Raw genomic sequence first — 24,440 nt, 5'->3', positions numbered from 1 at the left:
GGCATTGCTGTGAAGATTCAAATCTCCTACTAAAACCTTCTGAAGGATCCGTTAATGCAAATGTCACTGGGTGTTCTTCTCTCGCTGTGCTTTACACCATTGGGTAGGTGATGACAAAATAATTAAGTTCTGAGTCAATCAGGTATTTGAACTTCCTGTAAATATCAGCCAACAGCCGCTCCTCCTCAGTGCTGTCATATTGGGCAGTGTAAATCCTGACCTGTATTCACAAACAACAGTTGTGATTCACAGATACGTGGAGCTCAGACTATTAAAGCTCACAACAAGAAGAAGCCTCTGTGACTAATCATGAATGTAAAGAAGCCAAATTCCTTGGGTTTGAGTAGAATCTTGAGGGTTTACTCTCTTCTCACTCCAAACTGACTGAAAACATCATCTCCTGCCAAAGAATTTTTGGGAGGTGTTGGGAGGAATGGGTTTAAAAGTGGAAGAACTGGTGAGGAGGATTGTAAAAGGCTCAACTGCAGCTGGAAATAGCCCTTGATAACCCAGTGTGAACAGCAGCCAGTGGCCTCTGGCAGGGACAGGTTTAACCATGCCTGTGTCTCCACTTGTGTGCCTCAGCCCAGGGGTTGCTTTGGGAATTCCTCGGTTAGCAAGGGAAGGAAAATAAATTTACTCTTTGTGTTTTAGCTGTGGGTTTTTGGTTGTCCTGGCCTGTGTCGATTCACACTGGAAGAGCAAGGTTCCTTTTATCCCCAGAACTGATGCATTCCTGGGATCTGCACTGATCTGTGAGGATCTACTGAATCCAGAATACAGCACACAAAGTAGCATGTCAGCATGGTTTACACCAGCTATAGTTGTGGCCTGGCCCCAGTTCAACACACAGTTCCTAAGGAGTGAGCTGTGTTTATACCTTCTTGCAGTTTAGTGGCATTCAACCCACCTGCCTCAGTTTAAGCATAGACATAAGCACTGAGCCTGAGAGGTGACTCAGAATCCCTAGAAGTGGAAGTGGGCTTGAACTATAGGTGACAGAGGGAATGCCAGTCTAAGAAGGACTTGTGGAATCATTGGAACTTCATATTAAACTTCTACAGTATCTGTACATGGCTAAGTAGGTTGGAAAGCCCCATTTCTGTGAGTGCTTCCCAGGCTCATTATAATGTGTAGGGAAGGTAGTTACGTTAACATTTTCTGTAAGTGACCTTTCTATGGGCACGGGGACTTAACCCTTCTCTGGGTATTGGAGAGAGGAAGGGAAGGGGACTTTTAAAGCACAAAGTCTTACCTTTATGGTAGTCAGAATGCACTTCCTTTCTGCACGGTTTTGTAGCAGCCTCTCCATAAAGGTGACACTTAGAAATGCCCAGACTTTCAGAAATAACAACCTCTTGCATGATAAGATAAGCTGTAGCAGCTCATTGTCCAGCAACTCATGGTCATTGTTTAATTCAAGTGTTAATTTCTTGAAAAAGAATGAACACTGTTAGTACTACTGAACGGAGCTTGTGAGTGCAGTAACTAGAATTCAACAAATAGTTTTCCAATTTAACCAACAAAAGTGAGTGTTAGCAGATCAATTTTGTACCCTGACATTAGCAGAGAATCTGTTTTGCATTATGACAACAGCATATGTGCTACAGTAATCTTCACTCTCCCATTAAGATGGGGTGATCCCTTGTGCATTCATTAGAGGATGCTACACTCACAGTCATGTCATGATCTTATTTGACATATTGGAAATTATCCTAGATATGTGAGTAGAGCCAAAGACAGTTTCTAGAGAGCTTTGCGGATCTCTGGTGTTCACCAGAAACTCTGCAATGAAACAGGGCTTAAAGAAAGCTGTCAGCAACCACTAGGTGTAAGGCCACGTGCTTCTCTCAGGCATGCAAAGACCTGATGCTCATTTACATGGGTCAGCTGTTGCACACCTTCGGTGATACCGTCCCCAGGGACACCAAAGTGCTTTGATATGGCCACTAGTTAATTTATATGTGCCGTAGGACATTTGTGCATTGCCAAAATGGAGCAGCCTGATAGCATAATGGGGATTGTAACTGGACAAGGATAATTTCATGAACTACACTACAGCTGACCACTGGAATGACTTATTTATGGAAAACCACCCTCTGAACATGAAAGTTCAGGAAGTTCTATTGCTGACTGCTGTTATGCAGGCCTAAATGATTACTTTGCTTAGCTTTGTGATACTGCAGTAAGATGTTACTACTATTTCCCTTACCTGCAGACCATGCCAGTAGGCTGGGAGAAGGTTAGTGAGGGTAGGTCTCATTGTCCAGTCTGGGTCACTGAAATAGCAGCTCCGTAGGCTGATGCTCCTAACTGGGATCTCCACTAGCAGGATCCTGGCTAGGTGATCATGCTTCATGACTCTTTCAAAGAAGAAGTTCACATTCAGTTTTGGGGCTCTCTTGGCCAAATTTGCCCATGACATTCCCGAGACCACTTGCCCATGAGGGTCATGGATATGACACTTGATATTCAAGGTGCACAGAGAATGAGAGCTGTGCTCCCGCAGGATGTCCAGCAGTTCATCAGAGATGCAGTTATAGTTGAAAGTCAGGATGGTCAGGCTGTGGAACTTAGACATAGTTTGGTGGAACAAGGCACTGCTGTAGACAGAAAGGTGGAGACTGAAGAAATCCTCAATATTGATTTCAGATATAAAGCTTCTATTTGTCAAGCTGCTCAGAGAATTCAGAAGTTCACAGCCTTCTTCCAAAGTTATTCTTGCTCCTTTTAAGTTGAGATAATCAAGCTGTTTGCTCATTCTTTTCAGGAAGGTAGCTAAGTTCTTGATAAACTGAGCCCTGACCACATTTTTCCAGATCAAGCCGTCTAATTCTAGGTACTTGATGCTCAGGGATACTAGGTGACTATTACACTTACCCAGGTGAGAAAGAAGACCTTTCATAGTCACTTGAAATTTTTTGATAAAGGGAGTATTGTAAGGATTCGATAACTTGACCTCAAGGTGCTTCAAATACTTGCCAAATTTCTTGGTGTACCACAGTGCACTTTGAAACTCCAATGTGCGTGCCCTTGATGGTTGGCCATAGAATGTGATGGTTCTGCATCTCCAGAGAGATCCAGAGTACATAGCACAACTCCATTTTTTACAGACCAAGGCAGCCCGAGACCTGTCCCTGTCATCTAACCAATGGAAGACATGCCTCAGACAGACATCAGGTAGATGGGCCCAGGAGCTTTGCTCAGGTTCATTGTCATCTTCCATTGAGAGGACTGTTTCTTACTTCTCTTCTGAGTGTTCAGTCAAACCTAGATGCAGAAAGCTGTGGGTAGATTTCTTGCCAATCCCAACATAATAGGCTTCTAAGCAAATGGATGAAAGCTTGCTTCTTCACAATCAAAACCAACAATCTTTCCCTTGCCTCTGTACTTTAGCTGTCAGGGTCAAACAAGCTCTTGGGTCTAAACTATAGTCTAACCTAAATCAAAAGAAAAAAAAATGAATGAAGAACAATCACAGTACAAGCACAGGACACATCTTTTAACTTTTTTGCCTTCAGTCTAGTTAAAGAGTGAAATGGTATCAACTGCTGGTAGAGCAGCCACAGCCTCTAAGAAACCTTTGGTTAGCATCAGCTGTAATTAATTGATCACGGTTTGTGGACTGTGCCTAATGTCTAAAAATACCCAGTTCTTTGGGCTGTATACATTTGAACAGGACTGTCAGTGCAAAATTAGCACAAATGACTTTTCATAGCCTTCTGGGGTACAATTCCATGACAATTAGTACCCTGCCTTAGATTAAGGTACAATTCCTGTTGAGTATAATAAGCAATATTAAGCTGTTCCATCACTTGGTTCAAGCAGGATGTTCAGTCCTTGTAGTCTAGTGGACAGGGAGTAGGCTGGCAAGTCAGAAGACCAACTAAGTCTTTGTAAGTCCACCTAAGGAAAAAAACCATGATGCAAGAAGTTACCAGTTCCACTCTCAAAGCTGGACTGTGCAAGTGTTCATCTTCATGCACACTTTTCCAGCTCACACAGTCTCCCTCTAAAGATTTGTTTTCTCGGCCTCTGAGCCCTCCCTATGTGAAGCTCAGCCATTGCCATGGAAAAAAGAGATGACATTCATGATGTCATGACAATTGACTATATGTAAAGGCAAACAGAGAAACACAGGCCACGATTTGCCTGTCAGGTGCAGGCTGTATGTCTTGTCGTGTCACTTTTCACCAACCAGGTGAGTGGATTGAGGGTCTGAGCAATAAACATTTAAGAAGGGAAGTGATGCATTCAGCTATGAAACACAAACAGCATCCCACTGGCCTGTTAGGTTCTTGGTTTTGTGAGGCCTTTTACATATCAGGGTATTAGTTGACTGCAAATAGACAAAGAGCATGCAAAGCTAGTGTTCTGCTAGTACCTTTGCAGAGACACTAAAATTCAGGATGTATTTACTTCCCATCTCTATAATGCACGTGTCTTAACCCTGTCCACTTGGTAAATCTTTCCTTAGCTTTTGGGGATGAAACTGGAAAAACATCTAGTGACACTTTCTTATGATCTACTCCAAAAATCAAGGCTTACTGGCTGACAAGACTACAAGAAGATGCAACTCAAAAGTATGTGATGCCAATCTCCAAACAATCTACCTTTCCTCCTTTGCACATGCTGTCCTGCTGGGTAACAAAGTTGAAATGGATGGAAACAACGAAGGCACCATAAGTGGATGAAGAAAATACGCAGATCCCTGAGGTTCAGATCTTTCTATTTTAATTTTATAAATAGGCATGAAAGCACAGGCTGACTGCCCAGTTCAGCTTCAGCCCTTTTCCTTCCCTTTCGGCCTACGGTTATGTCACACAGTATCCCTCTGCCTGTACACATGCTCTGTCCAATTAGCAAAATTCTTAGGGATTCCTCTGCCCGCCCTTGCCATCCAAAGTGCCAATTCAAACCCCCAGTAATCAAGATAGCCTTTAGAAACTGAGCACAAGGGTCCAATTACCACCTGACTCTATCTCTTGTATTTAGTACCAACTCCCCACTAAGAGCTCTTTGTTTTGCAGGTCTTTAGATGAATGTCCAAAGATCCAAGCCAAGTCTTAAAATGTCATAGCTCAAGCTGCGGTTTGCAATTGAGAAGAATCTGAAGCTTCCACTATGGAGATTGGGGTGGGGAGAACACAGCAGGCAAGGTCTAACGCATCTTCAGGTACCTGGAAGCCCTAAAGCCAATGGACAAAGGAAAGCAGAACAGCATATAGGGCTGCAATACATAGAAACATGTCTATTAATGAGGGATATTTATTACACTAGTCACCCATATTATAGTGTGTGAATAGAAAGGGGTACAAACACCATCATATGGAACTTTTTCTAAACCAGAGCTCTTAGGAATTAGTGACAAGTATGTTTATAAGCCAGTGGTGGGATTTGAGAGGTATCCTGCAGTGTTACTGTGTTGGCTTCCCCTTGGCTCTAAGCCAAGTCTTAGCTATGGAGGTGTCTTCACCTGTCAGCTCCAAGTTTAATTTGATGGGGAAAAACCAATCATTTGGAAAAAAAGAGAAGCTGATACAGCTTTCTGGGAGCAATATTTTCAGGTGGAAGTGATCTAAAGATAAATAAATGCTTTGTATGTTTTGCTTTTCTCTAGGGTAAGAAAAAACCTAAACCAAACCAAAAACCCCACCGCTGAGCAACCACATTCTCTGTACTTGGCCCTCTTTGCTGCCCGATTTGCTTCAGATGGTTTCCAGTCCGACATGGACAGTTAGACGAGCTGTCTCCTCCAACAAGAGTTTTAGAAGCCCACGGAGAAAAAGCAAACAAACAAAAAACTTCTAAGACTCTGACTGCCAATGAATTACCAGAAGTACCAGGAGCTGTCTCTCGAACACCCACCCGGCAGCCCAGCCCAGCCCGTCTCCTGGTCCCGCTCCTGCTGAGGGCAGCTCGGGCTCGGGGGCGGGGTGGCGGCGCAGCCCCTGCGGTTGTGCCGGGGGAGACCCCGGGACGCGACCTGCCCGGGGCCACCCCTCCGGCCCCCAGCCGCGGCTGGTGCGCGCGCCTCGAAACGGGTAACGGCCAATGGAGGCGGGCGGCGGCTGCGGCGGCGCCAATCGGAAGGGCCGGAGGGGCGGGGCGCCGTTCAAACGTGGCGGCGGCGCGCGAGGCGGGTCCTGAGGGGACTCGGTGGTGCGTCGGTCCCGATCCCGGTCCCGATCCCGGTCTCCGTCCCCTCCACGCACTGAGTGAGTACAGGGCTGAGTGGCTGCAGGAGCGGCCCACCAGCTGGTCTTCTCGGGCTTCGGCGGCGCCTTTCGCGCTTGCTACGAGCGTCCCCGGCGCGCACAATAACGGCGCCGGCCGGGCCCACCCCGGCCCGCCCCGTGCCGCCGTGCCCCCTTATCCCGGGGCGGCTGCTCTGCCGCGGCTGTCGGCGGGGAGCACGGGCAATGCCAATAGAGCGGGGTTCCTGCGGCTCTGGCGGCGAGAGCGGCTCGGCTGTCCCAGTCCGCCGTGGGCTCCGGACTAACCGAACCACCGCGCTGTCCTGTGCAGTGCCTGTCTCATAACAGATCAGTGTACCCTGGACGGCAGCTGCTCCCTTCAGGGCGTTTCACCTCAGTTGTATTTGCCGGCATAAATTGAGCAGCAGCAGCTGGCAGGCGGTCCAAAGGAGCCTAGATCAGCTGCGAGCTAGTCAGAATTGAGCGGTTGCTCGATTAGTAGCTCTTCCTGGTGCCACATGCAGGAATGAATTAAAGGTGTTAATATCCCAAACACCTTCAGGATTACAACCTTTCAATAAGCCTCATTGCTTTTTGACACGAATAAGGACGCTTGTGAGAGATGGAGATAACTCAGCATAGTAGTGGTATAACGATGGTAGAGACCTCCCAGCTTTTTTAACATGATCTGCAATGAAGTATTGATAAAATTAATTCACTCTCAATTCAGATTGCTAAAATACATCTGCATTTCACTTGCTTTTTAGAAGTAAATCATTAGTGGTATCCTACCTCAATAGTAAGTGAAAATGAAGAAGTTAAAATATGTATGCATGTTTCAATTGTTATATGTCATATAGATAGCTAGCATTTTAGCCCTTCCCACTGAAGGGTTCTGCCTGTTTATTTCAGGACTTATGTATCCACAGTCATAACTGTGAATAAAGCGTGAACCTTCAGCCAGCAAGTCAGGCAGGAGACAAGAGCAGCTGTGTAAACTTGTCTGGCAGTGGAAGGTTGTTTTGATTAAAGAAAGCAAAAATTTGGGATACCAGATCTTAGTCTGAAACACAAACAAAAAAGTTGCACTTACAGAGCACTCTACCTCACAAGCTTGAGTCTTGCACTGGAAATGCAGTATAAGGCTTCTTCATGGACTTGTACAAATTTAAATACCTGTAAAAATCAATGCTACAGAATCGATAGTAAAAGCCCAAGTAAAAGTCCGCCCAGCTCTGGTTTTCTTGTTTCAGGCAAGTGTAATCAAGTATATTGTATGTAACAGTTTCCATTTCTGTTTTTACACTACTTTGTACCTTGCTCTGTCTAAGCCTTGCTTTCATTTTAATTCTTTTAGAAATAAGGTTGACCAGGAACTGGAACAAGATGGCATCTGTGCTCCACAATGTCAAAGCAACAATGGCCTGGCAGAAACACCAGCTCCTAGCTGACTTTGATGAAAATGAGAGCCCTGTGCCTGACAAATTCAAGAGAAAGGCTGCTCTGAGTTCTCTCAATACCATCTGCATGTCTCTAAGGAAACGAGCACCATTAAAGCGAGTAGAGCTGAATTTTCATAACACACCAACTAGGGAAAGTCTGGAAGCAGGACAGAGGTGCCAAACTCTTCAGATTATTAAAAGAACAGCAAAAAATGCTTTTGGAACAGTGTCCCAGGTACTTTCCCTTTGCAGTGGAACGTGGATAGAGTTTAGTTTTTGCTCCAACTTCAGTATTAAGATTTCTGAACTCTGTACATGTATTCCAGAGTCCATTCTCACACACTTGTACACCTTAATGGTTACCTCATAGCTATTAACTTGTAAAATCTTTAATATCTTTTCCTAAAGTATAGACAGTCAAATTATGGATCTGGCAGAATATGGAGGAGGGTGAAAACATTATTTTAGCATGAAATAAATGCTTTTCCTCTACTCTATTTCATCATGTATAGCAGAGCAGCCTTCATAAGGAGGAAATTGGCTAGAGGTTGCCATTGCTTGCAAAGAATTGTTTCTGAGAAATGTGTAGCACTTTGGATTTTTTTTTCTTATTTATTCTCCCATACCCATACTAATTATTATAGTTCTTCATTATAGTCAGTATAAATTCAGATTGACAAAACCTGTTGGAGACCTGAGATTTTTAAATGCATGAGTTATATGTTAGGGAGCCTGGCTTGTTCCAGCATAAGAGCAGCAGGAGTTCTGTTCCGATGCCTGCTCTGAAGTCCTTGACAAGTGCTAAGGATTAGGGAAGCAAATGACTCCTCCAAAGAAATGGGTACAGAGGGTTGAGAAAACCTGATATGGGAATGGAAGTTAGGAATTCAGCTTAAATGTTCCTTGTCTTTCTGGTTCTAAACTCTAGGCTAATTGAGTTCTTTTAGCCTAATGTATCTTATGCTTCTTTCAGAAAATACAGAAGTCTTGCCAAAGCCCAGTACACTCAATGGTGACCTTTCCAGCTGAATCCATCAGCAGAAGCTGTGCGACAAGTTCTACCAAGAAAAAAAGTACTACACCTCAAACCCCTTGCTATAAGACTGTTACTCCAGCAGTCAGTTCCAAAGGCATCCCAAGGTCCAGCAAAAGGGCCTTGCTTGGGCCAACAAGGATGTCAGAACATGGAGAACGGAGGGATTTCTCATCCTGGCTTGGTAAAAATGCTGTCTCTCTCCGGAGATCAAGAAGAGCAGCAGCACTGAAGAGCCCTTATTCATCACCTGCTCCTGCCAGAAAGATGTAAGTCATATTCTTTTGTAAACCTTGTTCCTTTTTTTTTTCTTTTTTTTTAAATTACTGTGATTAGGGTATGTGGTAGGGTAAAAGGCAAGGTATGAAGTTTGCTATCCTATTCCCCTGAAAGGGTGGGCTGTTTGAATAGTTACAAGGTAGTTCTAGGTCCCTGTATAGACAGAGACTGAGAACTGCATAAAGCTGAAACGTAAAAAGTAATTTTGTCCCATGACAGGAACTTTTTAAAAATCCCTCTCCCACTGGGTAAGTTTGCACCATGTTTCTCAGCACAAGTGCCCCTAAGATGCTACAGACATACCTGAATTCTTTGCTGATTCTTTACCCAAGTAAAGAAAAATGCTCTCTATGCATCTTACTCCTACTTAGTTCTAACTTTTCCAGAGTTGCTATTTGTATTGCAAAGATACCAGGAATAGCTCTGCTTATACTGAATTCTTTATAGAGAGATTCCTGCCTCAAAGATTTAACACAGATCAAGGGTTGTGAGCTTGGGAAATACTTCATAATGCACGCATAGGTTTTTCTTTTGGTCAGTCACAAGAAAGGTCAAAGCTAGAAGCTGAATTTGAATCCTGTGTCTGAACTGGAAGATAGCTGTCTGGGGAATGCGAAGCAGTTGGCCAGTGAAAGTATGAGCATGATTGCCACAGCTTTAAACTCCTCTAGGTAAAGTCTGGAGGTAACAAGAGTGGTACTGCAGGGATAGAGGCTTGAGTAGTGTCACCTAGTCAGTCTGTCCTGTCTGATCTTTAGTAATTATGATTCTGTTTGCAGGGAATGTGACTGCGAGTTGGAACTGGTCTCCTCAGGGATTTGCCAACTGAAGCGTATCTCCCAGGCATTTGATGATGCTATTGTGAAAGAGGAGAGGTAAATACTGTTAACTGTCCCTCAACTTTTGGCACAGGTTACCTCCTACTTGGACATTGGCAATCGTCCCTGTAACTCAGGATAAGGAATAGTTGCAGAACTTTCTCAGGTGTAATGTAGTAGATAATTTCTTTCTTCAAGATACCTGAGCAGATTAAATCTGCAGTTGGATTTTGATATGGTTTGAAGCTGGCTCCCTGCCAAGTCTCCAAACCTTACCACAAGAAGTTCCCCCCCCCTCCAAACTTCAGGGAGAAGAGGGAGAAAAACAACCAAGAAAAAACGAAACGAGGGAGAGACAACTAAAGCAATATATATAAATATATTTACACTTATGTTACAATTATATACAATTGAAATATATATACAATTTCAAAAGGGAAGGGGGAAGGGAAAAGGAACAAAACCAAAATAGAATATATATATATATCCCGATTAGTAGCCCAATATCTAGCAACTAAAAAAAGGTTAGCAAAGAAATATCTCACTACTCTCCTTGGGACAACCAAGAGTCGCTCTGGAACGATCGCCGGCAACCTCCGCCTCCCAAGGTCAGCAAGGCCTGACCAGGCCTCGCTCCCCAACCCGACAGACTCAACAGCAGGGAACCTGCACCTCCAAGCCGCCGGAAGGAAAGAGAGCGAAGGCCTCTCCTCCTTTCTTCTTATAGCCCGGCTTACGTAAAAATCATAGGGAATACTGGGTAAATCTAGGCCCTTCTTTGGTTACATACTGGTCACTAAGGAAGGCCCAGACCAAACTGCCACAATTTGCAGCTTCAAAAACCTGTCAGATGCTCTCCTTGTCTTCAGGTATCTTGCTGTGGAAATCAGATTTTTTGCAGCAAGAGTCTACCTTTGACCTTGTGTGAGAGCAGTACCTCCCTGCCTCTGTCTAAAAGAGTGCCAATGCAAGCTGGGGGGGAGGTGGGGAAATTCCAGTGTGCGGACATAATTATTGATGCCTGCACGTTTATAACAAAAAATCCTTTTATTAGGTAGAATTATGTAACAAACAATCCATAGTACCCAGATGCAGAAACCTGTTATAAAACACCTTGGTTAATCCATGAGGTGGTAGGCTGCTGTATTTGTGAAGGTTACATCATTCTGAATTAGACATTAAGAGAGTAAAAACTAAAGGTCAGAAGTCTTGTCATAGGGCGATTCCCTAAACCTCTTTTTCTCTTAGAACACTTGATGTCAAGCACCTCAAAGTCTCTAGAGAGGGCTTATCATCAAGTACTTTTATCAACAAAGAGGTTAGGACTTAAAATCCTACATAATTCCAAAAATTCAATTTTTCCCAATGGGACCACATCTAGATAAGTATAGGTTAAATCTTGTATCAAGTTAATTTTATCATATCCGTTGAAAGTTCACTAAATCTCATTCCTAATATTCTTCCATCTGTTAGCGATATGACAGTTTCTCTCATTCGTAACTGAAGATAGTAGCAACCAGGTAAAGTAGTTGTTCACTTACCCTGTCTATATCTGCATGCATCTGTGGGGAGAAAATCTGCTGTTTAGAGAGAAAAAGGCTTATAGACTCATGCTGCTTTAAAGCAGTGTTCTGTGGAACCACAGGGTTCTTCCCTGGTATTCACTGTGGCTGTCTCTGCTACAGCTGATCATTGTGCATTTCTAAAATTTCACCTCTAAATTGTGGATTCATGAATCCTTGTGGGTTTCCAATGAACCATAAGCTGGGCTTTTATGCAAACAACAGCTTTTCTCATCCCAGACCAGAAAACTACTGGTACTAATGTTTTTGTCACTCTAGCTCAGTTCTCACCGATTACTAATGAAGGTCAGAAAGCATGACAGAACAAACTATTATCCCGAGCTGTCTGAATTTACAGCCTTTCTTTTCCATCCCTCCATCAGTAGCAGTTAAGACCGTGCTATCACAATAACAGCAGTTGCTAATTATCGGTGGCACTTTTAAACACAGCAATCCTACCCAAAGGGATGGGAACAGGAGGTATTTGTTGTCAGTTTTTAAACATCACTTCTAGTGTCAATTCATTGGACCATTACCAGGTAAATGCCTCTAATTAACTTCACTGAGATCTGTATTGTGACATTAGTTTCTTCATTCATTATGTTGTAAGTCTTCCTTTTGTTAAAGTTACATCCTTAAATAGGATGTCCTACTTTAGCAACAAAGATAGGTGTAAGACACTGTTTGCTGTAACTTTTCAAGAAAATATGAAAGCAGTTTCAAATGCTCGACTTTGAACAGGGCTGTGTTCTGCTGCCAGTAAGTAATTTGGTCCAGTTCTCTTGCATGGGTAGATGCATCCAATGTGCTCTCTCACTGACTGGTTTGTAGGCTGCCTACTGTATCAACTGTGAAATGAACTCTTTTGGAGGTGCCCTTAGTCTTGCATGAGATTTTCTTTTCTGGTATCCAATTGCCTTGAGTTTGTGCTAGAGCTCCCTTTTCAGCTTTTCCAGGAGGAAACAAACCTTGATCTCAAATGATAGTTGCCAGTTCCATGTGTTTTTCTAATGTTTTTCATTTTAATGAATTAGGTTATATCACAAGAAATGTTCCTGTTGCTAGTTAAAGTATTGCAGTACTTATTTTGTGTATTGCCTTTTACGCTCACTGAAGGGAACAAAATATTTTCTTGCTGCTGTTTAGAGCTGTTACACAGTGGCAAGCGTACAGATACCAGACCTCTTCCTTGCTTCCATCTGCTTTCCAGCAATTTGGGTGACCACCAGTTGATTAACCCTACTGACTTGATGCTGCTAATGGCAGTCTTGTTGTTGTTCTTCTGCAGGCAACAAGCAACATCAAACTATTACTATCTAATGGCAGAAAACTTACATTCTGCGTGTCGATCCCTGAAACCTTCTCAAGCTATCAGAAGGCAAGCAAAGAAACTCCATCAAGCACTTGGTACCTAGACAGAGACTGTAACTATTATTAGTTTATAAGCATATATAAATGAGAGGTCTGTGTAGCACCAAAAGGGTGCACTCTATACACTAAACAAATCACTACATTTTATAATCTTCCTTGACAAAGCAGCTCGGGACTTCCCTTGCTTTCTCTTTTCAACTGTAGTTGGTACCTGTGGTACCAACCACAGGGTATTATCTCCTGCTGAGATGAGGGAACCATCTTGAATGTGACTTTCATGAGGCAGTAAGTACTTTGATGTTGAACTGACCAGTAGGAATGGCCAAAGCTAGGGCTACAGACTTATGAAGGGTAATCCTAGGTAAGAGGAGTGTTTAGACTGGTATCCAATTGCCATGAGTTTTAGCACAAGTATTTTACATACAAAAGAGTTTGGTCTATTATTTCGAAAGCCTAACATTTTTTTTATATATAAACAAACTAAGCGTTAAGCATCATGTTTAGCTGGAAGTTAATAAAACAATAGTGGCTTCTTTAAGTTTTGACCACAACCGCCATTCTAAGGCAATAGGTTTCTGTGGAGTCACTCACACCACAAGAGAAAAGCCACATTAGGACTCTTAATTCATGGCCTTAAGGATTGCTATTAGATTAGTCTAACTAATCCTATCTTAGGTAGTTTGGTCCCAGACAAATCAGAGCAATTTTGTAATTTCCTACTACTGCTTTAAATAGCATCTTGGCAGTTGTTAAACATTGCTTCTGTACTACAACATCTGTCTTTTAGTTATATGCAGAAATTGTTACTACAATTAATGTAACCTCTTATAGCTACTGTTAGTAGCCAGTATCTCAGTGCAGGTATTTTATTTGATGATGCATACTTAGCATTTATTTTTTTTGTTTCTAGTTACTTAAAAAAAAAAAAGTAACATTCCTTTGAAAAACCTTTTTTGGTTGGTCATTCAGTGTAACAAAGTTTAGTCTTTCAAACCAAAGCAAAGATTTCTCAAGCTTCTGGAATTCAACAGCAGGGCTGGTTTAGGTGGTAGCAGCTTTGTGCAGGCTTCTCCAGTTACATTCACTCTAAGATGAACCTTCAAACAACAGACTGATTTGGAAAATTTTGCTCTACTTGATAATGTTTAAGATGTGCATGTAATTCAGTTCCAGTTTCACTAAAATTTTAATGGTATCAAATATAAATATGGCAAGTATTCAATCCTGATTTCCTGATGTAGTATTTGTGTATGTTTTGTGTGCTGGTTTTAGGTTTTTTTAACCACCTTTCTATAGGGAACATATATTCTTTGGGTGTTCTGAAACTACTTCTATAAAGCATTCACAAAGATGGTGACTCATTACCAAGATACCTCCTTCTATGACTTCTGAAAAGGAGGGAGGGTTGGAGTTTTGTGAAAAGTCAACCTCCAATTTAAGTATTATTTCAAACACATGTATCAGGAAGCCTCTATACTGTTTCCAACAGCTACTAGGACATGTACAATGATGATCTAATACTTCCCAATTCACTGGTAAGAAAAATCAGTGACACTGTTTGCTTAAAGGCAAGGAAAGTTTTATTTAAGTGAGTAATCTGTTATAAGATTTTAAAAACCAGCTCACATCAAAATCTATAGCAGTTGTAGAAATCTTACTCCTGATTTCATATTAAGAAATTCATTATTGTACATTTTCTGATCTTTACAAGGCAGCCATAAGAAATATAAACATTTGTCACCAGATAGAACCTTCTCACTGACAAACAATATTTAAAGTATGCACTTAATAAAACTACAGACTGAAAGAACACCTACAATTTCAAGTTTCCTTGAATGAATTCAGTTGTAAATGGACTGCCCCTTTTCTGCCCCACAAATAGAAAAATAACTTAAGCAGAAGGCTTGGGGTTCTGTGAGAGGACTGCCATTCTGGGCTGTACACCAGTCATCAAGGAATAACCTTACCTTTCAAACTTGCTATCTGTAAATCATGTTTCAATGTTGCAATCTCTAGTATACCATCCCCTAGCATGTCACAGTAAACCTTTCTCTCTTTCTTTCCCCTCATAAATTCTGTACATCGTTACAATGAACTGTCGGATTTGTTTCATATTCCCCAAATCCCCCAAATTCAATCCAGTTTCAAAGGTAGCTTAATGAGATAAATACAAATAGAGGGTAATCTGTAACAATCCCTGTAAGTTGGGCTTGAACTAAAATGAAACAAAGAGGAATTGCCAACATCTGACTTCAATTCCAGAATCCATGGCACAGGATTCTAGCTGCTCCAGGCCATTTCTTATGTCTGAAAAATAAAACTTTTCATCCAGAAAATGTGTTATTACTTCCATTTTTTATGAGTGGGTCTGCCTTTAGGATCATCTGTAGGAACCTATATTTAACTTAGTGACTAAACATCATGGAAGTCTTAATTACCTTGACAAACCTACAATTTCTGCTGAAGCTGTGAACAAGGACCACGAGGAATCATTGCTCTTAGAGAAGCTGAGGCTAGAGACTGGAAAGTTTTGTGTCTATAGGAATTCTATCCTGTACCAGCTCCAGATGAGGATGGAAAGTACCACTTTCTTCCCTGCAAGCCTGACATGAACAAATCAATGCAGAGATCTGATGTTCAGATTCCACATGTCAATCTCTAACCAGAAAAACGATGAAATGAGCGTGCACAATCTCTTCTTCTCTCCATTTTTAAGCCAATGAGCTTATCAAAAAGGTGCCCATGCTCCAGTTATCTAGTACTATTATGACGTGCTCACCTTTTTATGGCTTAGATGACAAGAGGGGAAAAAACCCTAGGGGAAATCCTGTTTGTTCAGTAACAAATGTTGCACGTAAAAATTTAAAAACCTAAAAATACCTAGGTTTCAGGTATTATTAAAAAACACTCATAAACAAAGTTTTTACAAATTAAAAACACAAAACAATATAGAAAACAGGAAAAAATTCTTTTTTTCCCTTTCCAAATTTATTCCATGAAGTACGTGATGATACTGTGGAGCTAAATATTGGGGATTTGCTTAAATACACACATTAGAAGTGTCCTGGATAAAGAAAGACTGCAATGTATAAACAGAACAACTGTTTGCCAACAAATTGGCAAACAAAGGCAATTTTGCAGAATGGTGGGTCTTCTGGATAAAGTGTCATTGTCCTGTGTAGACTAAGGTACGTGATCTTTTTTCTCTAGTTTACTGATAGTTCCACTTCTGCATAGCCAGTGAAAGTTTTAGCTGTTTAGAAGTCACTTCCCTAGGTATTAGAGGAACAGGTGAAGTAATCTGTAAAAATTAAGACTAGTTTAATGTAAACAAATCAAAATGACAGCTCTCATGAACCCCAGTGAACAAGAGTTATCAACAGTGTCCTTTTTACAGCGAACAAAATTTTATGCTGAATAGATATAAACCATGCCACAAAACTAAACAAGAATACTCTGATCAAGCAAGAATCTATTCCAAGAGCACTAGTGTATCCAAACAAACAAACAAGTTATTAAAAATAAGCAGATTTGGACCAACATCACTATTTGGGTCTGTGGAATAGTCTGCATTCTATACAATGGTATCTTTTTCCAAACTTACCTAACTAGACAACAAAACTGAATAAACAGCCATTGTTGGTGTTGTTTTGTTGGTTTTTGGTTTTGTTTGTTTGGGTTTTTTTAAGTATATTGGTTACAAATTTGTTGTGAAAGCAGAACCAAAACTTTAGTGTCTTCCAGTAGCTACACACACATACACACAGACAAAACCAAAACACTACAGTTGTGAAGGTGTGTTTTTACAATATCTCAGATAACTCTACCACTGCTATTAATCACAGCCATTTTTTACAGTAATTTAAAATGGATCCATATCAACAAGACAACGAAGTAAATGCTTCCAATGGTGGCTTACTTTGCACTGACTTGTACTGCAGCCTTAGCACCCACTGGACTAACAGTTTTGTGTTGTACAATTTCATTTATGCTTCCTCCATTCAGCAGGTTAAAAGAATGTGCTTTTCTGTTACAGACTGGAGGCACTAAAGGTGCTGAAACAACTGATGAGTCTTGTATGTTCCCTGTGCACCCACCTTAGCCTCTGTCCCATTCCCTTCTGTGTGTGCTTTAACACTTTCATAGCCTACATAGTTTAAGTGCTGACCGCACAGACACTGCAGCAATGAGGACTTGCAATCAGAGAATAGGATGGCTGTAGGCTCAAACTTAGCAAATAGCCTGCTTAGGAGGACTGATCTTCCATGAAAACACAGGTAAAACTGAAATCCAATTGCAAGCTGAATGCCCATGAACCACTGCATGCAGTTTCATGTGGACAAAATGTGTAACTAAAATTCTGACCACAAAGGAATGTTCTAAGAGAAAACATAGAATAATTATACTATAAAACTAGAGATTCATTAGGCAAACCCAGGACTACCCCAAGTATAGCTGGGGGGAAAAAACCAAAAAATCCCATGAAAAACTAGTTGTTCAACATGCATGAGGTTTCCAGTTATTGCCACAGAACATCTGTTGAACTGCCAGCCTAGTTCTGAGATGCCTAAAATCACAATCACCTTGTTCATGCTCTCAGCTCCAACAGAAGCTGTTTTACCATTTTAGTGGCAACTGGCTGGTGCTTTCAAAACCAATGCACCTGGCATTTGATGTTTCAGAAGATCAGTTCCTAATTAGCTGGAAGCCTTAACCTCCAAGCTAATGCCTGTATCACTGTTTTGCCAAAGTGCTCAGCTGGAGCATGTGATCAGGAGATAAAGCAACTCTATCAGTGAGCAATAAGCAGTGCTGGAATTATGCAAATGCCACTTAAGTTCTCATATATTGTATGGAAACAAAGTTAGGGAAAATATTTTCAGCTTGATTTCAATACCACATGTAGAAACTTTGAAACTGTTACCACTCTAAATCACATGCACACACATGTATTCGTTTTACTGCTATACACTTGTAATATTCTTAAGGGAAGCCAGCACACTGACTACTCTAAAGATGACAAGGTGACCCAGCCATTAATGAAAATACACAAAATTAGAATTTACATGACATGGTACTCTGCAAAATGACATTATGTCTCCAAGAGTAAAAGACAGCCTTTTCTAGAGAAACCTAGGAGATTTCTCTAACCTTGTGCTCAGACACTTATTTCCTTCAGTACAGTCACAGTCACAGAATTACACCCAGATCTCTCTTCTGAAAAGAAGTCAACCTTTCTACTACAACAACTTAAAACAAAAAACAGATTTTGGAGTCTCTTGGATGATAGAGGTAGATGGTTAAAACAACAGTAGCTTTGAACTTAGCAGCCGGAACAGTGATTGCTATCAGAAGACTTGTTATGAAACATTCAGTGCTTAGAATGAACTTTGTGATCAGTCAATGTTGCTTTTAGGTCCCCTCAGCAAACTTGAAATTTGCCTAGTGAATTCCTCACTCACAAGCCTTGTACTCCCATGCCTGTTTAAATCTAAGAAGCAGGAGCCTGCTAACAGTGAAGTCACTGGAGGGAAATGGAGTCTGGTGTACCCGTGCAATGTCCTCCTAGAGCAGAGCACACAAAAAGAAGTGGACTCTGTGATTAGAACTAATACACACAGTGGGCCAAGACAGAGCACAGAATAATTCCTCCTATTTTGTTGGTTAAGGAACTGTGATACTCCTGGTAAAGCATTTGTAAACCTGAAGACTGCTTTCAATGTAGTTTGCGAATTATCTTTCCTTCAGCTTTTGTAGCTGCCTGACTTGGTAACAGCATAAAAACCCATCCCCCTGTAATGTATTTACCTGCTCCCAGTAAGTGTGAACTTCCAAACTTTTTACATCTTTCCTAAATCTTTTTAATGTGTTCCCTTAAAGGATGCATTACACCAAAAAAAAATTACTGATGTGCCAGAGATATTTCAGGAAGTTTGAAATAGATAACTGACAATCTTGCCAAGTTATGTCTGAAAATATCTGATCTCCCTTTGTTGCCTTTTAAGTCAAAAGCTGCATTCCTATGCCCTTCCAAAAGCACACTGAAACTTTAGGGTTAACAGGGAGTAGAGACTTAGGTTTACTTCTGCAGTGTCTTGACAGTTTTCCATCGCATTTCTTACTTGTTTTACCGTCAACTATCAAAATCATTAACCAACTTGTTGAGAGACTGTTTCTGGTATACAAAAACCTGAAAGGGGAGTGGAGAGGCACAACACCCTCTCCACCCCAATTCCCTGAAATTAAAAACTAACAAACCAACCTGAAAAAGAAATGTCCTATTGACTTCGAGCTTTCTCGGTGTCAATAGTCTTGTTGTAACTTTTTAAAAAAGGGGTTTTTTTGTGCACTTGTAACTTCATTGCAGGTTTTAAAACATGCATCAATTCAGTCATGAAAGTTCTCTTGATGAATTTCTCTCAGTGGAAGTATCTGCATGAAGAATCTGCAAACTGCTACTATGTTAAACTAACTACAACACTTCAGAAATATTACTACTTATACTACTTAAGGAAAATGTCACATATTTTACTTCTAGTAAGTCCAGTGGGAGATCAGATAGAAATTTAAATCTGTAGAAAAATGTCTATTTGGCACCCGTAATTTGGTGTGTCCATTCTCTGAAGCTCAAATGCTGTAATTCTGAATGCTACAGATTGTCTTAACACAGCAGTTGCTATAAAGCATGAGAAGGTAAACAATTCACCGATATACCTCATTACTTTTCTTTTCCTCCAGTGTAAAGATTCCCCTGGAGTTTGCAGATCCCTTAGTAAAAGGGTTGCTTTTAGCTTACCCTCTTAAGATCTGACTCTCGGACTGAGATGGGCAAAGGCCATCTCCTTACCGAAGTAGTCCACACATTTCTGCACAGTCACCAAATTCCACAAAACAGTGTGATCTTCGTACAGTTGCACATTATTTGTTTATAGCAACACTAACTGCTTCAAACTGTGGCAGACACATTTATTTTTAACATGAAGTTTTTATAATTTGGTTCATAAGTGAAGTTCTTATTTATTTGTCCAGCACCTCACACAAACATGAGTGCTGATGTTGGAGTCTGTTTACCATCACTGCAAGCTGAAAGGAAATCTTGGGCTTAAAGCACCCAAAAAGCATATTGTTATACAAACTCTGACCACCTGTTATTGTAGTTCTCATCTCTGCTTCCCTTGCAAGTGTGCCACTTTACTGAAAAGTGGAAACAGACAGGACTATTTAAAGTGTAAACCTTCTCTGTAACCTATGCAGCCTACCATTTTATACTGGTTTGGATGCAGCTAGTTAGCTCATACCACAACCCTTCTTCTGAGTAAAATCAGCCTGCTTTAGCTCTTTCTCTTATTGCACATATTGTAAAAAATAATCAAAGATATTTCCTTTTGCTTTGATGTTGTAACCACTTGCAATAGTTGTAGGTTGTTTTTAAAATCTCCCAATAAACATGACAAGAGGAGCAAACTGCAAGTTCCCCACTTGGTATAAGAAGGCAGATTTCAGAACAGGGAAGACTCCGAGGTACAGGTTCCCGTCTACATCTCTTAGTTTGGAGCTGCCTAAATATTATCTTTGAGGCATGCCTACAAGTTTAATGGGGTGCACCCAAGATCTACATTCCCAATCTTCCTAGGGAACAGATTCAAATTTGTGAACACCTCGAACCCAAGCAATGGAGGGCAAATGCCTGTCGTGATCTTTGTCTGATTCAGGCTGGCTCTGGGCACGCTCTGGCTTGGGGTTCAAGGAAGGTGGGTCAGGCTGCTGCACAGACATAGTCCTGCGGAGGTGGTTCCTCTTGCGCAGAAACTCAGGTTGGGAGTGGAGGCCAAAGCTACCTTTTCTCAAGATCATCCGAGAGTTGTTCTTTTTGGGTCGTGAATGGAGACTGAACTCCAGCGAGGCCAAGTGGGCTGCATAACCTTCACTGAGGAACTGAAATAGGAAGAAAAGAAAGAGAGTGACAAATTACTGCTGCCTTAATCTATGAGCTCTATGAGGAATTAAGTTTTGATCTTTGGCACCCCAGTTAGACACCTACAGAGTGCTAATACTCCTCTCAGTTTTTTTTCAGTGACCTGTTCCATTTTGTCATTCAGCAATACGCAACGCATGCACCTGTAGATACAATCTGTGACTGCTCAATTCTCTTTACCATTCACCTTGCCAGAAAATGCCTCATTTGTACCCAAAACTGTCCTTCTTTGAAACACTGTCGCTGCTCTGAGGGGTGTGTGTTTGCACATGCATTCATGCATTTCCTTGTCTTCCACAGGACTTCCTGATTGAGTAGCAAGAGTTACTTACTTGACACTGTGCCTGGTATTTCTTTGTGGGTCGTCCAACTATGTAGATCTGGGATGGTGACAGAGCCAAGACACTGTACACAGAAATATCCTTCATGGAACCATATGCGGCACAGATTTTGATGTGGCACTGAAACAAATATTACTTCCAAAGTGAATGCTCTCTTGAACACCCTGCAACTACGAGGCTGGCACTTGATTTGCAATGAAGCAGCACATGAGTTCATTGTTACAATCTCATTCTGTAAACTGCAGATACCTAAATCTGCCTGCTTGCATGCCAGCAAGAACTACAGCTATGCACACAGGAAAAACCAAGCAGTTCATTTATTTATTTATCATGATAGGAAGTCCCTTTGATGTTTTATCAGCCTTCCTTGCTCTTTAAAAAGTGAAAAAAGAAATGAGGAATGGCAAAAAGACTTTGTGATGACCAGTGAGATTCACTGTTCAGGAAGAAGGGAGATCTCTTACTTTACTGAATGACATTCACTGGAAAGAGGTTCTAAGGCTATTAATAGGTTTCTAGTACCTCTTGCATGAGATTCCGGAGAAAAATGGTCTTTTGTCGCAGTGGGTCGTGAACCAGTCCATCTGAGAAGAAGATCATCCCTTGTGGGAAGTTGTGTTGAGACAACCATGAAACCACACGCTGTTTCTGCATATCTGGACGGCCAGTGATATAGATAATCAGATATCCCAGGTCCTGCCAATGCCTGTCAGAAATAGCAGGCAAATTATGTAGGTGCAGGAAGAGAAACAATACTCACAGGTCAGATCAGCATCTTTTCTTAGCCCAGTTAGAAGTTGGATGTTATCCTTCAACCAGTGAAGAGCAGCATGCGTAAGTTTCTGCTCCTATCAAGCAATTAAGTAATACTGTCTACACCTTGAGGGAGACAGAGGAAAGCAAGAGAGACTCTTATACAAAATATTATCTAAAATATGAGAGCTATTTAAAAATGTAATTAGAATAGACCTTGCTACACATCAAACCCTGCTACCTTTGAAACCTTTAATGAGATTTTCTGCCATTTCAGCTCTAAGGAAGGGAAACCATTGAAAACTGACATCCCTACACTCCCACGGAGGCTCCAAAATGAGAACTGCATTTCCCCATCCAGTGCAACATAACTGACTTGCAAGAATGGGTTAAAAGGCTTTTAGTTTGCCTCCAAAAAACATTCCTGCATTCGCGGCACCTGATACTTCCAAAGTACAAGTACGCCCTTATGTGAAGTTAATGAAACACAAAATACTCATGGAATCATTATTAATTCACTGCACACACTTCAAGGCCATATTCCCGAGAAGCAACTTTTAACCTTTAGGCAATTTAAACAACAAATTTCAAAGTAATCCACAGCATTCTAGGATTCCTCTGAAAATCAGGCAGACCTGCTGTCCAAGCAAATATAGAAATGTATCTGCAAAGAATCTTGGCCCTTACGGAATTGCTGTTTATTAAGTAAAAAACCCTTTTCCTTCCTACTGTATTCAGTAGCCAGAGAGTTAGCGTTCAAGCCTCACCTGACAACATCAACAGCCCCTGCTCGGACTTTGGGGTCACTTCCCATAATTGAAACACTTGCTGCAAATGAACCATCAATGCTGAACACAACACATTCCATTCCTCGGGGAAGTACCGTCAGGTAACTTGCAGCACTGCTCTGGTCCCCTCTGGAGAGTCAAAGCAATAAATTCATTTAAAGAGCAAAATATCAGAATGTATTTTCTACAAGTTCTAGTTAATATTTGAAATTAGTTCTGTCTGGACCTACAGCTTTAAAAATCACTGTCAAATAGGGCTTCTGATTCCAGTCCTAAATGGGGCAATTAAAACTTACACTTTTAGAAAACAGTTTTCCAAAGAGAAATTTGGAAGCTAATGTCAATAAGAAATCACACGTGTACAAATAGCTAAAAGAATTAGGGGAAAAAAACCCAAACCAGCCTGAAGTATTTTAACTACTACTCAAACTTTCTCCATAAGCTAAACAGTTGGTATTATAAGCATGAGCTATCCCTCTAGCATTGCAAATTACAATGGGAATGCCAGTCCAGAAAAGTTAAAAAAAAAGCCCACCCCAAAACAACACAATCATAAAGGGCTCTTCGCATGGAAAGGAACGTGAAATGGAATCTTTTCCTCACGATGTCTTTTCCCCAAGAGGTCTGCATGTCAAAAAATGGATAAATCACAAGGCAATCCAAAGCTCTTCCCATCCCACCACCTCATGTTCCCTAAAAAAATGTAATCGGAAACCGCACTTTCTTTCCTTTAGAAATATTATTGTATGATCTAGAAAGTTATATTTGGTGATGCAGATTCTTAAAATATGTGCTGATAGCTTAACGAGCAAAACCAGGACTGTTTCTTTTGTTCCTCTTTGAAACTTATGCAGTCTAAAGCTTCACTTCTGAATACAACCTAATTTGTGTTCTAGTAACTCTCTTTTCTTGAATTTCTATTACATTGAGGTAAAACATTTTCTCCTGCTCAATTAGCACTACATAAGATTGTAAACTAATTTTGGACCTTTTTATCTGGTAGGTAACAACACATTCTGTTTCAGTTAAATTTGCCCCACTGATTTAATCTCCAAAGTAGGGATTCAAAGAAGTTTTTACTCAGTTTTTAAGTTCCTTCCTGATCACAGCTTTAGTTCCAGCTTGGAGCTATTACCTGACCACCATTTTGATGGGATACACACCAACTCTCAGTCTCTTCTGTTCAGGTATGTTGTATGATATCCGGCCACTGCTGTTGGATATCTCTGTGTCAAAGTACACCCACCTACCCGAAGATGGCTCAGTCATTATGAAGATATCCACCTGCAAAAAACAACAAACAATGATCTAGTGGGATAATCAGCAAAACACCCCCTATTTGCAGGGCCTGTCAAGCCTAGATCATATTAGTATCTCCAACCATGGCCGATACTAAAAGCTTACAAGAAGTTTTGCAGGAACTTCAAAACTCAGTAAAAACTTCACAGGGGGCCCCCTCAATTAGCAAATGCTTCCTAACATACAACACAAAGGCTTATTGCCTTCATATTTTAAAGCACTCAGCTTAGCACTGCAGGTGTCAGACATAGGTACAGACCTCAGAAATCTGACAGAAGGCCTAAACTAGGAAGAAAATAATTTCAGCTTGCATGCATATATTACATTTTTCAATACTAAACATACAAAATGGAAAATGTCATCTGGTTATTAGCAAAATGAAATCTTTCTCAAATCATAACCTTGCCTACAAATGCAAAACCAGAACACTTCAAATTATCAAAAGATTTCATCTATATGGGTTTCTTCAACTGAAACACATAAAGGATATTAAATACTTTGCTGGACCTGAAACAGGCCAAGTGAAGCCTCCATGCTTCAGTTTTACCCTCAGCTCAGCAGCATTGTTCCCTTAATGGGCAC

General features: G+C 41.0%; 3 protein-coding genes across 9 annotated transcripts in view; 1 reads left to right on the top strand and 2 right to left on the bottom strand.

Moving 5' to 3' along the window:
- Positions 1–91: 91 nt before the first annotated feature.
- Positions 92–5,967, bottom strand: FBXO39 (F-box protein 39). Of its 2 annotated transcripts, none has more exons than XM_051809942.1 (4): positions 5,869–5,967; positions 2,213–3,440; positions 1,256–1,432; positions 92–220 (listed from the first exon to the last, which is right to left on the bottom strand). In XM_051809942.1, exons 2-4 carry the CDS (start codon positions 3,224–3,226, stop codon positions 92–94), a joined length of 1,320 nt encoding a protein of 439 aa, XP_051665902.1. In that variant the 5' UTR covers positions 3,227–3,440; positions 5,869–5,967. The 2 variants fall into 2 exon arrangements, with proteins under 2 accessions (XP_051665902.1, XP_051665901.1); XM_051809941.1 differs by having other exon boundaries at positions 5,835–5,952.
- Positions 5,968–6,035: 68 nt separating this feature from the next.
- Positions 6,036–14,663, top strand: PIMREG (PICALM interacting mitotic regulator). 2 transcript variants are annotated; one of them, XR_007908097.1, is made up of 6 exons: positions 6,036–6,218; positions 7,555–7,874; positions 8,613–8,941; positions 9,731–9,826; positions 12,620–12,918; positions 12,985–14,663. XR_007908097.1 is itself a non-coding variant. In XM_051809946.1 (6 exons), the coding sequence occupies exons 2-5, from the start codon at positions 7,584–7,586 to the stop codon at positions 11,271–11,273; spliced, it is 747 nt and encodes a 248-aa protein (XP_051665906.1). In that variant the 5' UTR covers positions 6,092–6,218; positions 7,555–7,583; the 3' UTR covers positions 11,274–11,289; positions 12,620–12,733. The 2 variants fall into 2 exon arrangements, 1 of the variants encoding a protein (XP_051665906.1); XM_051809946.1 differs by lacking the exon at positions 12,985–14,663 and adding an exon at positions 11,243–11,289 and having other exon boundaries at positions 6,092–6,218; positions 12,620–12,733.
- A 1,727-nt stretch (positions 14,664–16,390) lies between these two features.
- Positions 16,391–24,440, bottom strand: part of PITPNM3 (PITPNM family member 3) — a 68,526-nt gene continuing 60,476 nt past the window's right edge. For all 5 annotated transcript variants that reach the window (XM_051809932.1, XM_051809935.1, XM_051809933.1 and 2 more), the window contains 5 exons: positions 23,695–23,843; positions 22,539–22,688; positions 21,541–21,724; positions 21,010–21,138; positions 16,391–20,637 (listed from right to left, as the gene is read on the bottom strand). In XM_051809932.1, the coding sequence (XP_051665892.1) occupies positions 20,332–20,637; positions 21,010–21,138; positions 21,541–21,724; positions 22,539–22,688; positions 23,695–23,843 (918 nt within the window). In that variant the 3' untranslated portion in view covers positions 16,391–20,331. The remainder of the gene's footprint in view (positions 20,638–21,009; positions 21,139–21,540; positions 21,725–22,538; positions 22,689–23,694; positions 23,844–24,440) is intronic.

Source organism: Manacus candei, unplaced genomic scaffold, assembly GCF_025592945.1.
Source record: "Manacus candei isolate 608988 ecotype Guabito, Panama unplaced genomic scaffold, ASM2559294v1 h1tg000076l, whole genome shotgun sequence".
NCBI lineage: Eukaryota > Metazoa > Chordata > Aves > Passeriformes > Pipridae > Manacus > Manacus candei.
This window is presented reverse-complemented; position numbering and strand designations above follow the sequence as displayed.